Source organism: the organism of the source record quoted next, unplaced genomic scaffold (genome assembly GCF_019419815.1).
Source record: "Pyrus x bretschneideri cultivar Hongxiangsu unplaced genomic scaffold, Pyrus_bretschneideri_v1 Contig15, whole genome shotgun sequence".
Classification (NCBI taxonomy): Eukaryota; Viridiplantae; Streptophyta; class Magnoliopsida; order Rosales; family Rosaceae; genus Pyrus; species Pyrus x bretschneideri.
The window spans coordinates 1,944,976-1,957,583 of NW_025999446.1; the positions used below are offsets into that span (position 1 = coordinate 1,944,976).

General features: G+C 37.3%; 2 protein-coding genes across 5 annotated transcripts; both read left to right on the forward strand.

Moving 5' to 3' along the window:
• The first annotated feature begins 1,660 nt into the window (after positions 1-1,660).
• LOC103959540 (polyadenylate-binding protein RBP47) lies at positions 1,661-5,057 on the forward strand. Of its 2 annotated transcripts, none has more exons than XM_009371896.3 (6): positions 1,661-2,119; positions 3,108-3,588; positions 4,059-4,126; positions 4,220-4,350; positions 4,450-4,546; positions 4,687-5,057. In XM_009371896.3, exons 1-6 carry the CDS (start codon positions 1,748-1,750, stop codon positions 4,861-4,863), a joined length of 1,326 nt encoding a protein of 441 aa, XP_009370171.2. In that variant the 5' UTR covers positions 1,661-1,747; the 3' UTR covers positions 4,864-5,057. The 2 variants fall into 2 exon arrangements, with proteins under 2 accessions (XP_009370171.2, XP_009370172.2); XM_009371897.3 differs by having other exon boundaries at positions 4,690-5,057.
• Positions 5,058-7,579: 2,522 nt separating this feature from the next.
• LOC103959538 (uroporphyrinogen-III synthase, chloroplastic-like) lies at positions 7,580-11,291 on the forward strand. Of its 3 annotated transcripts, XM_048580278.1 has the most exons (11): positions 7,671-7,813; positions 7,885-8,152; positions 8,254-8,341; positions 8,541-8,607; positions 8,727-8,845; positions 9,197-9,292; positions 9,642-9,697; positions 10,220-10,305; positions 10,399-10,533; positions 10,725-10,799; positions 10,900-11,291. In XM_048580278.1, the coding sequence occupies exons 2-10, from the start codon at positions 8,102-8,104 to the stop codon at positions 10,771-10,773; spliced, it is 747 nt and encodes a 248-aa protein (XP_048436235.1). In that variant the 5' UTR covers positions 7,671-7,813; positions 7,885-8,101; the 3' UTR covers positions 10,774-10,799; positions 10,900-11,291. The 3 variants fall into 3 exon arrangements, with proteins under 3 accessions (XP_009370166.2, XP_009370167.2, XP_048436235.1); XM_009371891.3 differs by lacking the exon at positions 7,885-8,152 and having other exon boundaries at positions 7,580-7,813; XM_009371892.3 differs by lacking the exon at positions 7,885-8,152 and having other exon boundaries at positions 7,580-7,813; positions 10,725-10,761; positions 10,865-11,291.
• The last annotated feature ends 1,317 nt before the right edge of the window (positions 11,292-12,608 follow it).

Sequence of the window (12,608 nt, forward strand, 5' to 3'; positions counted from 1 at the left end):
TTCTTAAATGAATCTCTATAAAATTTTCATAATTAAATAAAAAAGTTTTAGAAACTAAAGAAAGTGACCAAAACACGTTTGGGCCTTGAATTGGGTTAAAAAAAAAATCAAAAAAATTTGGCCCAAAAGCATGGCCCAAAACAAAGTGGTAATTACCATTCCATACCATGCCAAACGAACTATTTGGCATGCCCAAATTCGGTATACCAAAAGTTAAGCACGGTAATGGTAATAGATTTTATCATACCAAAAGTTTGGTATGGTAATTGGTACATGGGGTTTGGTACGGTAATCGTACCAATACCACCCGTAATTGGAATGGGTGATAAGCATACCCTAGAGTTAGTCTGGGTGAGCAAAAATGCACCCTGTGTAAATATAAAATCTTCTTTTATTTGCATGTAAAATACTTTTTTTACAGATTAAAAAAAAAAAACAATAATGCTATTCTTGCCATATTTTTGTTCCATAATTGTGTACCACCTAAATTAATTAGCATTTAATTTCAAAATGTTAATCAATAATTAATAAAAAAAATTGTTAATTAAATGATGATTGTGGTATATGAGGAGTCTTCTACTACCACCTAAGATTATTTATATGTTTTAATTAATAAAAAGATTGAAATTAAATGACGTAGCTTGTCCAGCTTACTTGCCACCTAAGATGGTAAAAAAAAATGTGGTATATAAATGTGGTAAAAATAGCATTACTCTTAAAAAAAAACCCACAATTGCTAAAATATTAAAATTTTCATTAAGAAAAAATTAGCATAAGATTAGCTATCTCATTTTTAAATTTTGACTTCGCCCCTCATAAAAGTTATTACAAGTAATTATAAAAAAAAAGTGCATGAATTTATAGTGAATGATTAATAACTATTGAATCTAACATTTAATTCCCAGTTGTTGATTGTAGCTACCATTCTCTCTCTCTCTCTCTCTCTCTCTCTCTCAATCTAACTTGATTTGAACTAAAATTTTCCACTACTTACATAAAAACACGTACTATACCATTTGTGTTACGTCACAACTGAAAATTAGGCCTGTTTTAGGTAACCCTTCTATTCCATCACTCTAACCTTTCCAGAAAAAGAATCTAACTTCAGTTTGGCAAACAAAGATCTTCCTCTGGGTTTTCCCCTGACCTCCGTACTTACCCATATCCGGTAAAAAAAAAGGATTTCCTTTCACCTCAGTAAATCTTCACTGAAATTCAAGAACAGAGAGTGACGTCACGCGGTAAATTTCGACGTTTAAGGTTGCGGTGAAAACAGAATCCAAAAACAGTAAAAACTAAAAAGCAAATCCAAAGCCCCAAAAAAGGATAAAAAAAAAAAGAAAAAAAAAAAATTGAGGGCAAGGGGCAGCTGGCGGCGGATCAACAAAACAACCTGTGCTAGTGCTTATCGGTTGGGTGTGTGAGATCCAACGGTGAGCAACAGACCTCACCGTTTGATCCGACGGTGGAGAAACCAACCGCGTTTTACGAAGCCAACCCATGAATCCGTCATCCGCACAAATACATCCTCCCCTTGCCCCCGCAGCCCAAGCCCCTCCCCCCTCCCTTCTACTTTCTATCTCTAAAACCTCCAGATTCGGAAAGACTCTCTCTCTTTCTCTCTCTAGAACTCCCAGTCTCTCTTTCTCTCTAGACTCTCTCTCTTTCTCTCTTCCTTAAGTTCGGATTAAACTGCGTCCTTTAGCGGAAGGAGAGAGAACAAAGAGTGTGTTTTTGTGGTGTAAGGATGCAATCAAACGGCTCTGATTCGTCGGTGCAACAGCAGGAGCAGCAGCAACAGAGTAATAACCATAACCAACGGCCGCAACAGGCGCAAGCACAGACGCCGCCGCCGCAGCAGTGGATGGCGATGCAGTACCCGACGGCGGCGATGGTAATGCAGCACCAGATGATGCCGCCGCAGCACTACGCGACTCCTCCGCCTCCGCCGCAGCACTACATGGCGTACCACCAGTACCAGCAGCAGCAGCACGTACAACACCTCCAGCAGCAGCAGCTGGGATCTGGCAGCGGCGAGAATAAGACCATCTGGGTCGGTGATTTGCACCATTGGATGGACGAGAGTTACCTTCACACCTGCTTCGCTTCCACCGGCGAGGTCTATGAATCTCCTCTCTCACTGCTTTTTCTCTCTCCTCTTTATATATTCACGTACACATATTTGTATGGATTTTTTTTACTGGTAGCATGATTATTCATATTGAAGATGAAAATTTTATTTTGATTTATTGTAAAAAAATTGACATTTGGGTTGGAAGTTGGATGCTTTGATGTTTCTGCTTAATTGGGTTGCAACCATTTTGTTGATTTTTTGCATGGTTTAATTGTTCATTTAATTTTCGTATAATTCTGTATTAAGTTTTATGGGTCAGAATATTTATCTGAACTCATTCGGTATACATGATAAAAATGCTGTAACTTTTGTGACTCATAAGCCAGTTTCTCCAATGCACAAATTAGGGCAAACATAAGCAATATAGTTCGGCGTACGAAACAAGGCCTGAAAGTGTTAAAAGCTAAATCTAATTAGTTATGAACTAAAGAGGGGACGATTCCCCTTCGGTGGCTAATTTTGTTTGGGAATATGCAAGAAGAACACTACTTTTCTGCGCTTTTTTCTCATTTGGTATTTTGGGGCAATTCTAAAATTGTACTGGAAGTCGTTGCACTAGTTCATAAAAAGTAAAACTGTTGGTGATTGGAGCATCTTTTGAGTACATATTGGAGCCAATTACTAAAAAGGAAACCCAAAAAGTACAAAAATGAAGAATATATTTTGAGTACATACATACATGTTGTTCTGTTTTCTAATCGAATATACAAAATAATACGGCCTTCATAAGGAATTCTCTGGCCGACGTACGGTAGATATAAAAATTATGGTATTTGTTTGGCCTGGTAGGAAAGATTGTGTACATTTGTTTCTTATTTTCTTTCTTCCGTGACGCCATGGAGTTTTCAGAGAACAAACTGTCTTATATTTCCAGTGAAACTGATTTCTTGAAGAAATTGTTGCATATTGTTTCTGTCTATGTAATTGATCATTACTGCCCTTTTAGGTAACATGTATTTCTTATGTCCTGCAGATTGCCTCCATCAAGCTTATTCGCAATAAGCAGACTCTTTTATCCGAGGGCTACGGCTTTGTGGAATTCTTTTCACATGCAACAGCTGAGAATGTTCTACAGAACTACGCTGGCATTCTAATGCCCAACACAGAACAGCCCTTCCGTCTGAACTGGGCTGCATTTAGCACGGGTGATAAGCGTTCAGATAATGCTCCTGATCTTTCCATTTTTGTAGGAGACTTAGCTGCAGATGTTACAGATAGTTTATTGCACGAAACTTTCTCTAGTAAATATCCATCTGTTAAAGCTGCAAAAGTCGTCTTTGATGCCAATACTGGCCGTTCAAAGGGTTACGGTTTTGTGAGGTTTGGGGACGAGAATGAAAGGTCACAGGCTATGACTGAAATGAATGGTATCTTTTGTTCCAGCAGGCCTATGCGCATTGGTGCTGCAACTCCTCGGAAATCATCTGGGTATCAACAACACTACTCTTCACAAGGTATTTAGTTCTACTTTTAGATAAGGAGGGGTTTAGTTCTTCTCTTTGGTAAGTAAGGTATTTGCGTCTACTTCTTCTCTCTCTGAAGTTGTGTTTTGGTCCTCCAAATCTTCTGTGCATTAGTAAGGATTTATATGAATGTCATGTTGTAGTTTTACCTCCATCATGGCATATTTGAATTTATTGCTAGAAATATTCACTGCTTCTTTAAGGTGTTTAAAGTTCATTTTAGCAAGTAGCTAAACTGATGAAATCTTTCTGGAATAGTTGTAATCATCAATCGTCTTCCATTTATTGGACTACTTTTGAAAAGCTATTTGTAATTTTCTTGTCCTTTGTGATCTATACTCCAGCAAATTAGATACCGTTTCCGAACGATGGTTTCAGATTATGAAAGAGGCTAATCTCTGCATGACCATGGCTTTAATGTTAGTTCTCTTTTATATGCTTATATTTTGTGCTTTCTGCAGGGGGTTATGTTTCAAATGGTACACCAACCCAGGGATTCCAATCTGATGGAGATTCTACAAACACGACAGTGAGTCTTCTAGCTTTCATGGTTTTTTAACCAATTGAGACTGCGCTTCTCTCTAGTCTCTACAACCTTTGCTGATGAATGTGTCATTTGTAGATATTTGTCGGGGGGCTTGATCCTAATGTTACTGATGAAGATCTCAGGCAGCCCTTCTCTCAGTATGGCGAGATAGTTTCTGTTAAAATACCAGTTGGAAAAGGATGTGGATTTGTACAATTTGCTAACAGGTAAACTGTTTGTCATGATGTTGGTCTGCAACACTGGTGGTGGTATAGTTTTTACTTGACAACGATTTGGGACGTGATCCTTTTGACCTCTTGTGACAGAAATAATGCTGAGGAGGCATTGCCGAAACTCAATGGCACAGTAATTGGCAAGCAAACAGTCCGACTTTCATGGGGACGCAATCCAGCAAATAAGCAGGTATTATTTCTCTCTTTTCAAAACGCCCTCCCCAAGTCCACAACAAAATTGTGTGACGAAATACAATTGTAATGCCTCTATCATGCCATTTGTTTTTTTTTTCTCACGAATCTTTTGTTTTCCTTGGTTTTGATTTTCAGCAGTTCAGATCGGATTTTGGTAACCAATGGGGAGGTGCCGCCTACTACGGAGGACCTGTTTATGAAGGTTACGGCTATGCTCTACCACCACATCATGACCCTAGCATGTATGCTGCAGCTTCGGCTGCATATGGAGCTTATCCGGTGTATGGCACCCACCAACAACAAGTAAGCTGAGACAGCAGCTCCTGTGCACGGTAGCAACCTACCAACAGCGAGGGAACCGAGTAAGCTGCATAAGTAGTTTAGAAATCAGACTCAATGGATCTGTAATTTGCTTGGTTCTCTAGAATTCTTATAAATCCCTCTAATTCTGGAGTGGAACTGAATTTTGATAACTTGAGGTAGTTATGCAAGGATTTCATTGATCATTTCTTTAGATTTACGTAATTTTTAGGGAAATATTATTCGATCAGTGCAGGGCCTCCGTGAATTGAAAATGTGCGAGACAATCTTTAGCATGCTAGTGCAAAGTTGCACTTGTGTTATGTTCTACACCGGGCAGCAGTCGCGATTTTAGGGTGAAGGCCTGAACAAGTACTGCAGAAGGCCTTGCCACAAATGGAAGGCAAATTTGAGAAAGCATTTTTTAGCATGCTTGTCTAAGGTTGCATGTTTTGTTGCCACGCTACAAGTTCTTTTCTTGGATTTACTTGCATTTTGTCTAACAATTCGTTCCAAAAGTATTTTTACCAAAAAGTGTTTTTAGTAATTTTAAACACACTTATAAATGAGCATTTACTCCTCAATTAAACTTGTTGCAGTATTCCACTACCCCACCATGATGGGATGGTTGAAAATAAAGGGTTTATGGTAAATGTAGAATTCTCTACAGTCCCACAATTCTCAATATACTACTTCAATTCTTTATTCTTCTCAATAAGGAGGTATTTATAAGATTACAAGGGAGCAATACTAGGAAATAAATCAAAATAATCCTTTGTCAACAATACAAGGAAACCTAGACCAAATCATATCAAACCTAATTAAATCATATAAAATCACTAATTAAATCATATCCCTAAAATATTTTCCTTTTGCCACTTAGTACTATGGTTTAGTGGTATTCCTCTTCACTGGTAAGTGAGAGGTCTTAGGTTCGATTCTCACCAAAAGCGAATTTGAACCACATTATTGCTAACCCATTGTGAGGAAGACTTCAATTAAGTCACCTCCAAAGGGAGGAAAACAACACAATCTCTCTAAATTTTACTGCAATCATCTCAATCACTTACTAACTTGAGCCTCACACTATCTTTTCCACAAACACTCCCCTCGTTCTCTCCTTGGTGGCAAGCGAAGATTGGAGGACCCAATTTTTTTCGCTCCAACGTGAGTTTTATGAGTTGGATTATCTATCACTGAACTACATGCAGTAAACATGACAAACCAATACATATTTTATAAAGGGAAATTGGCACTCCAAAAATCTCATTCTACACTCCTCATAAGTGTATCTTTCTTTCTAAATATAGAAAGTTTGAAGTATAGAATGAGAAATTTAGAACGCCAATAACAATTCCCTTTATAAATAACCAAAAGTGTTTCTATAGAGTTTAACATAAAAATTTTAGAATGCGCTTTGTTTTTGTTAAACGTTTCAGTATGCATATTACCTTCTGGAGAAACATTTTCAATTAGAATAATATGTGTGGCATGTGTTAGTGTTAATAATAATTGTCAACAACCATCATCATCATCATCATCATTGTGCAGGACCTAGTTTTATATTTTACTGCTCACATTGGCGTACGATCAAGCCATAAACAGACTCAATTCTAAGTACCATGAGGCTTAGTGAAAAAGCAAACAATAACAAATTGAGGTGGCAGGTGTTGGAATCTTGGGGCGCACAACACCCTTCAGTTGGGTTGGGCATTCGGGAGACATGGGGAACCAAAATTTAGCACAAATTGAAAAATGAATTATGCAGATCTCTACTTAATCCTTGCAGTAAAATGTGACTAAACAACATTTTTGATCACCTCAAAGAGCTGTTGAACTTGGGTTTGTCAATATAATTGTGATGATACTCACAATTTGTTATAATGGTTTTTCGCGTGAGGATTTCGAGTGTTGTCTTGCATCTAAAATTGGGAAATTTTGCTTAATTAATTTTAGGGTTTGAAGTTTAATTTTTTTATAAAATCAGAGCATGTTCGTCCATGTGTGAAACTTAACTATTAAACGTCAGAAGATGTGTGAGAATGTAAATTACTTTCTCTACTATCACAAAGTTTAAACACCTTACCACATGAAACTTTTCCTTTGCGTTTGTATGCCCTAAAAGTAGAGGTTAAAAAGAAATCATATCCTTCGGGCAGCTCATAGCTCCAAAGACAAGCACACAGCAGGAAGCTGATTGGTCGATGCCCAGAGGAATTCCACAGCCATGTGACACATCCCACCAAGAACTGCGATCCTCCCTAGCGGCAAGAAAAATTTCTTTGCAGTCAGAACATAGATAATATATCATATGTTATTATATAAATAATGAAAAAATTTATTTTTTTAAATTGTTAATTTTTTAACACAAGTATTTTACCATTTATATAATAACATGTGTATATTATCCTGTGTTATAGACACATTGCGAATTCTCTCCGACAGCCCCTTGGTTAATAAGAGGCATTTTTTAAGTGTGATAACGGAACACAAAATGTCATAATACAATTCAATTAATATTTAATATGTTTTCTCAGACAATATTATCTAAACTTCAGAATGACTAACTCATGGAATGTATTATTCCAATTGTTGTACCGGATTGTGTACCTGAAAAATCTCTCGGACTTATCAGAAGATTAAGAATAATTAAACAAAATTAATTATGCAAGATCTTCTGTTTAATTAATTACGTAAGATCTTCTATTACTTAATATGGTAATGGGCTGTCGAGGTGCAATCCTCTCTCTCCAACACGTTTCCAATGGCACACCTTTCTCTTTCCTCTCTCTCTCCTCCTATTTCCTACCCATCTTCTTGTCATCCACTTCACCGGCGAATCTTCGTCGTTGCTTCCAGGATCCACGCAGCCTCCGCAACTTCCACCTCCATTTCACACGCGCAGCCGAAGGTCGTCGTCACGAGAGAGCGCGGCAAGAACGGCAAGCTCATCGCCTCCCTGGTACGCAATTCTCTCCTCCTCTCTCTCTCTACCTCTGTATCTGACATTTTTTCCTGTGATTTTGCTGAAAGACTGGAAATTTAGCTGTTTGTGCTGCGTTGGATTTCTGGGTTCTACATTTCGTAATTGTACTCTGTTGCTGCCCTCTTTCTTGCATTTTCGGATTTGATCTCCTGAAATGTGAATTACTCTGCATTTACTGTTTGAGTGGTTGCTGCCAAAATTGTGAAAGAATTTGGAATTGTTTTCGGGCTGCGGTTTAGCTTTGGATTACCAGCTAGGTGTTCGATGAAATGCGAACGTGATTGGCTGTTTGTGGCATTTTGTTCTTCAGCATTTGTAAATCATCAATTTTTATTTTTTTTCCATTTCCACCGTTTTTCGAAGTTTAATTCTTTGATATTCTCCAACACATTCACATTTGAAAATTTTGAGTGCAGGCCAAGCAGGGAATCAGCTGTTTGGAGCTTCCACTCATTGAGCATACACGGGGGCCAGATCTGGATAGGCTTTCTACAGTATTAAGTGGTAAATTCTTCAACTTTCTTCTCCAATTTGTCGATGTCGTTGAGTAATTTCACAGATAATGCAACTAAGTTGACTGCCTCACATTCTAGTTAGCCCCATTTTGTCCTTTGGGCCTCAAACTTCAGCTCCATGTTTCTAAACAAATGTACAACTATTTTCTAACCAACTTTCTTCATTTAATGGTCCTTTTTGGCTGCAGATACTACATTTGATTGGATTGTCATAACGTCCCCTGAAGCGAGTTCAGTCTTCTTAGAGGCCTGGAAGTAAGGGAGAAAACTCGATAAATAAAACCCTGGCACATTTTGCATTTAAAACTTGTTCATACAAATTGGTAATTTAATTTTGTCTAAATTTTAGACTGTGTCTTGTTATTTACTTTCAGGGCTGCTGGAACTCCAAATGTTACGGTAGGGGTCGTGGGGGCTGGTACAGCAAGCATATTTGAGGAAGTAGTACAGTCATCGAAGCGATCCCTCAACATTGCTTTTGTGCCATCCAAAGGTGCGTATGAATTAGTGTAGGCAACGATGTAGTTTCGTACAAAGTATATTATTGCCTGTTATGCTTCCTACAATTAATGTGAAGCTCCCAGAAAGATGAACTTCATCTTAAAAACATTACGAAAGCACTGGAGAATACTATTAAATTAAAAACTCACCAAACATAGATGAATTGAGGAATGAATGTCTGAACAAAAGTTTTTAACTGTGAAGCAAAAGTTTTCTAGATTCCTGAGCTTGATTTTATTATCCTTTTTTTTTGTTTAATTTATGACTCAATATTGTGGGTATGCTCTCCATTCCACTATTGATTTTGATTATTGGTCTCTTTTGTTTAATAATCGCCGCACAGCAACTGGCAAGGTCTTGGCTTCAGAGCTTCCTAAGAATGGGAATGAAAAATGCACCGTTTTATATCCTGCTTCTGCAAAGGCCAGCAATGAGATTGGTATGTGGAATGCTTCAATTTTGATGCCTGCTTCTTTTGGATAGAGTTTTTATTGCTTTCGCCATTTTAGGATTGTGCATGTTCATGATTGCGATCTTTTATGATTGGGCATGTTCATGATTGTGATCTTTTATGAGTCATTTTTTCCTTTTCCATAAATGGATAGTTATATTCGTTCCTTTACGTTTTTGGTTGTGCAACAATACATATACAATTTTGGCATTCGTAGCGTATATCACGTGATGAAGCCAAGACTTTGGTCAATGTTCTGCTGATAGCGGCTTATAAGATTATGTGCACTGTCACTTGTCTTTGATTCACCCTTTTCATCTTGTTATATTTGTTTCAGAGGAAGGCCTGTCCAATCGTGGGTTTGAGGTCACAAGGCTAAATACATACACAACGGTATGCTTACTCAACTTTGGCATGCAAGTGTGGTCTCCTTATATTGGTTCCATGGAAATTTTCTATGAATTTTTTTTTAAGTGATCTATAATTTTTACTTTTTATTTAATGGTTCCATGAAAAATTTCTTATAGATTAATGACAAGATATTTACACTTCTCTTTTCTATACTTATTGTCATCAATTGATCATCCTTTCTATGTGTTTCTGTTGGATACGATAAAACATAATTTCTCTTTCCATGTCTTTGGTTTTGCAAATTATAGTTGTCCACCATAAAATTTAGTACATCATTCAGGATCAAGAGGCATCCCTGCTCCTCTTCCCAATCATTGCCTTGCTCTAGTCTAATGTGGACATTTGGAGTTTGATATGTTTGTTTGAACCTTTTTGTTATAGTTGCAGGTTGGCAGTTGAATGTGATATTAGCACTAATTGAATAGGATTACTGGTTATAGCTAATGACTTATTTCAGTCCTAACTTAACAATGTTTCTTGGGATCTTGGGATACTTACTTTTAGGAACCTGTTCATCATGTCGACCAAACAGTTTTAAAGCAGGCACTCTCCGCCCCTGTCATAGCAGTTGCTTCTCCATCAGCTATTCGGTAAGTAACCAGTTGAGCTACTTAGAGTTATTTCACTAGAGACTATAGTACCAATCATTAATTTTGTTTTTCACTATCTGCTTTCTCCAACAGTGCCTGGGTCGGTCTTATTCCAGAGTCAGAGCAATGGAGCAATTCAGTTGCCTGTATTGGTGAGACAACTGCTAAGGCTGCTAAGAAATTAGGCCTCACAAATGTTTACTACCCAGCAAACCCAGGTCTTGAAGGGTAATATTGACTTTTCGTTACTGTATATTATATCTGGTATGACGAGATGGTGAATTCAAATATGCTCTATAGTTTTCATTGTTTGGATTTTCCCCTGATGATTGTTGTAGTAGGCTACTATGAGATGCCTTCTTATATCCTTTTTTTTTTCTTCTTCTTTTCTTTCTTAACCTTTTTGTTTTGGACAACAGGTGGGTGGGTAGCATACTTGAAGCGTTGCAAGCAAATGTGCGTCTGTAAATTTGTAGGCAGTCTATTTTTTTAAGGTAGAATTTTACTCCTGCGCTACGGTTTAGTAACTTGCATCCTCTCTTTTCCTGTGGTTGTATAGATTAAATAAGCCGCGTGTCTTCAATTCTCTCCCAGGCCCAGGCAGGCTGACCAGGAGATCGCCGGAGCAGAAATTGAGGCAGCAAGAACTCACAAATGGAAAGTTGAATTTCCTAGTTTCTGCATAAAGTAGCCGTAAAACGAGGATGTAATATTTGCAAAGAGCAGGAATGAAAGATGTCAAGATATTCAACACCCCGAGGCGATCATATTCATTAGGCACAGCTTCTTTCTGGCCCGTGAAATAGGCGATTGGATCATATGTGGAAAGAAAGCTTACTCTTGTATATGTAAACTTCGTTTGCTCAATTACGCTGTGCAAGATCAGTTTTGCTGCTTGTTTGACTGCAGTTCATGTGTAGTAGCGAGGACACGATTGTAATTCTTTGTACATTTTATTCTTATAATCAAAGCTCATGTTGATTGTTCGTGTTTTTCGCTAATGAATTCTGCTGTTTTATGGACATCGAGTAGATGAACTTGTAAGTGCTGAAATTTGTGTCGCGCCTAAGAAAGTTTTTGTGCTGAAATTTACTCCTTGAGGTGGTCCTGCCAAGGCTGTAATTTTATTAGCTTTCTTCAGTCCATGCTGAGTTCCAGTTTAAACTGGAGAACAAGAAGACTCATCTAGGCGAACCGACGATTTGGAACGAGGAGGATTCGCATATCTTCGAGAATTAATTGAGTTTTTGAGGTTGTTAATTTGGTGATTAGCATTGCATGATATGATCAAAAAGGCTTAATTTGGTGATTAGCATTGCATGATTTGATCAAAAAGGCGAATTGGTGGCTGGAGGGGAGCAGCAAATTACATGCAAGTAGTGTAAGCTTCATCTTGACCAATGATCAGTTCAAGAATACCAAATTACCAATTGGTATTCACAATTTTTAATATTTATATTGTGGGTTGAGTTGAAACTTGACGAGTACATTTACTGATTGAAAGAATATGAGAATTTTGACGAGTAGATTTATTGCTAGATTATGAAGTATTAATGTATAAAATCTGTAGAATTTGTGAATAATTGACGAGTGCATTTATGCATGCAACGAACGTACATTTGGAGTGTTTGAATATAAAGAGCCTACATTATAATGCTAGACACACTATGTTTTCGTCATTTGTTAAATTTCTTTTTTACTAGGTGGTGCTACATAAATCAAATTCATGTACTAAATGGCGCTTCAAATTCATACATAGTGTTTTTTATTATAACTATTAATCAAATTCCAACTTGAATAAAAATTTTGATTGGTAGCACATCATTTGGTGTACTAATTTGGCGCAAAAAAACAATTTTGCACTCTTGCTAGTTTTATGTATTTTCTATAATTTTTCTGTACTTTTAAATGAGACAAATCTTCCTCTTATCCATAAGCTTGTAACCAAGGTTCTAAAAGACTCTAGGCGATAGTCAGACGGAAGGCTGAAGCCTAGAGCCTAGGCGGATTTAAGCAAATCTATTATATTTCGTATAAATAAGTGTTTGCATATACTTTAAATATATATAATTTCATCATAAACTACAAAATAGAATGACATATATATTATGAAGTGTTAGAACACAATGAAAACATAATGTGTGCTCATTTAAGTATGCAACAAGTCTCTTACAATTTATTGAAGAAAATAAAATGCAAAATGAAAGTTATCTATTTTTTGTTTAAGTGAGTCGCAACCTAGGCAGGTGCTTAGGTTGGTCTGGGCAAGTTAGGCAGGTGCTTAGGTGGTCTAGGCGGGCGCC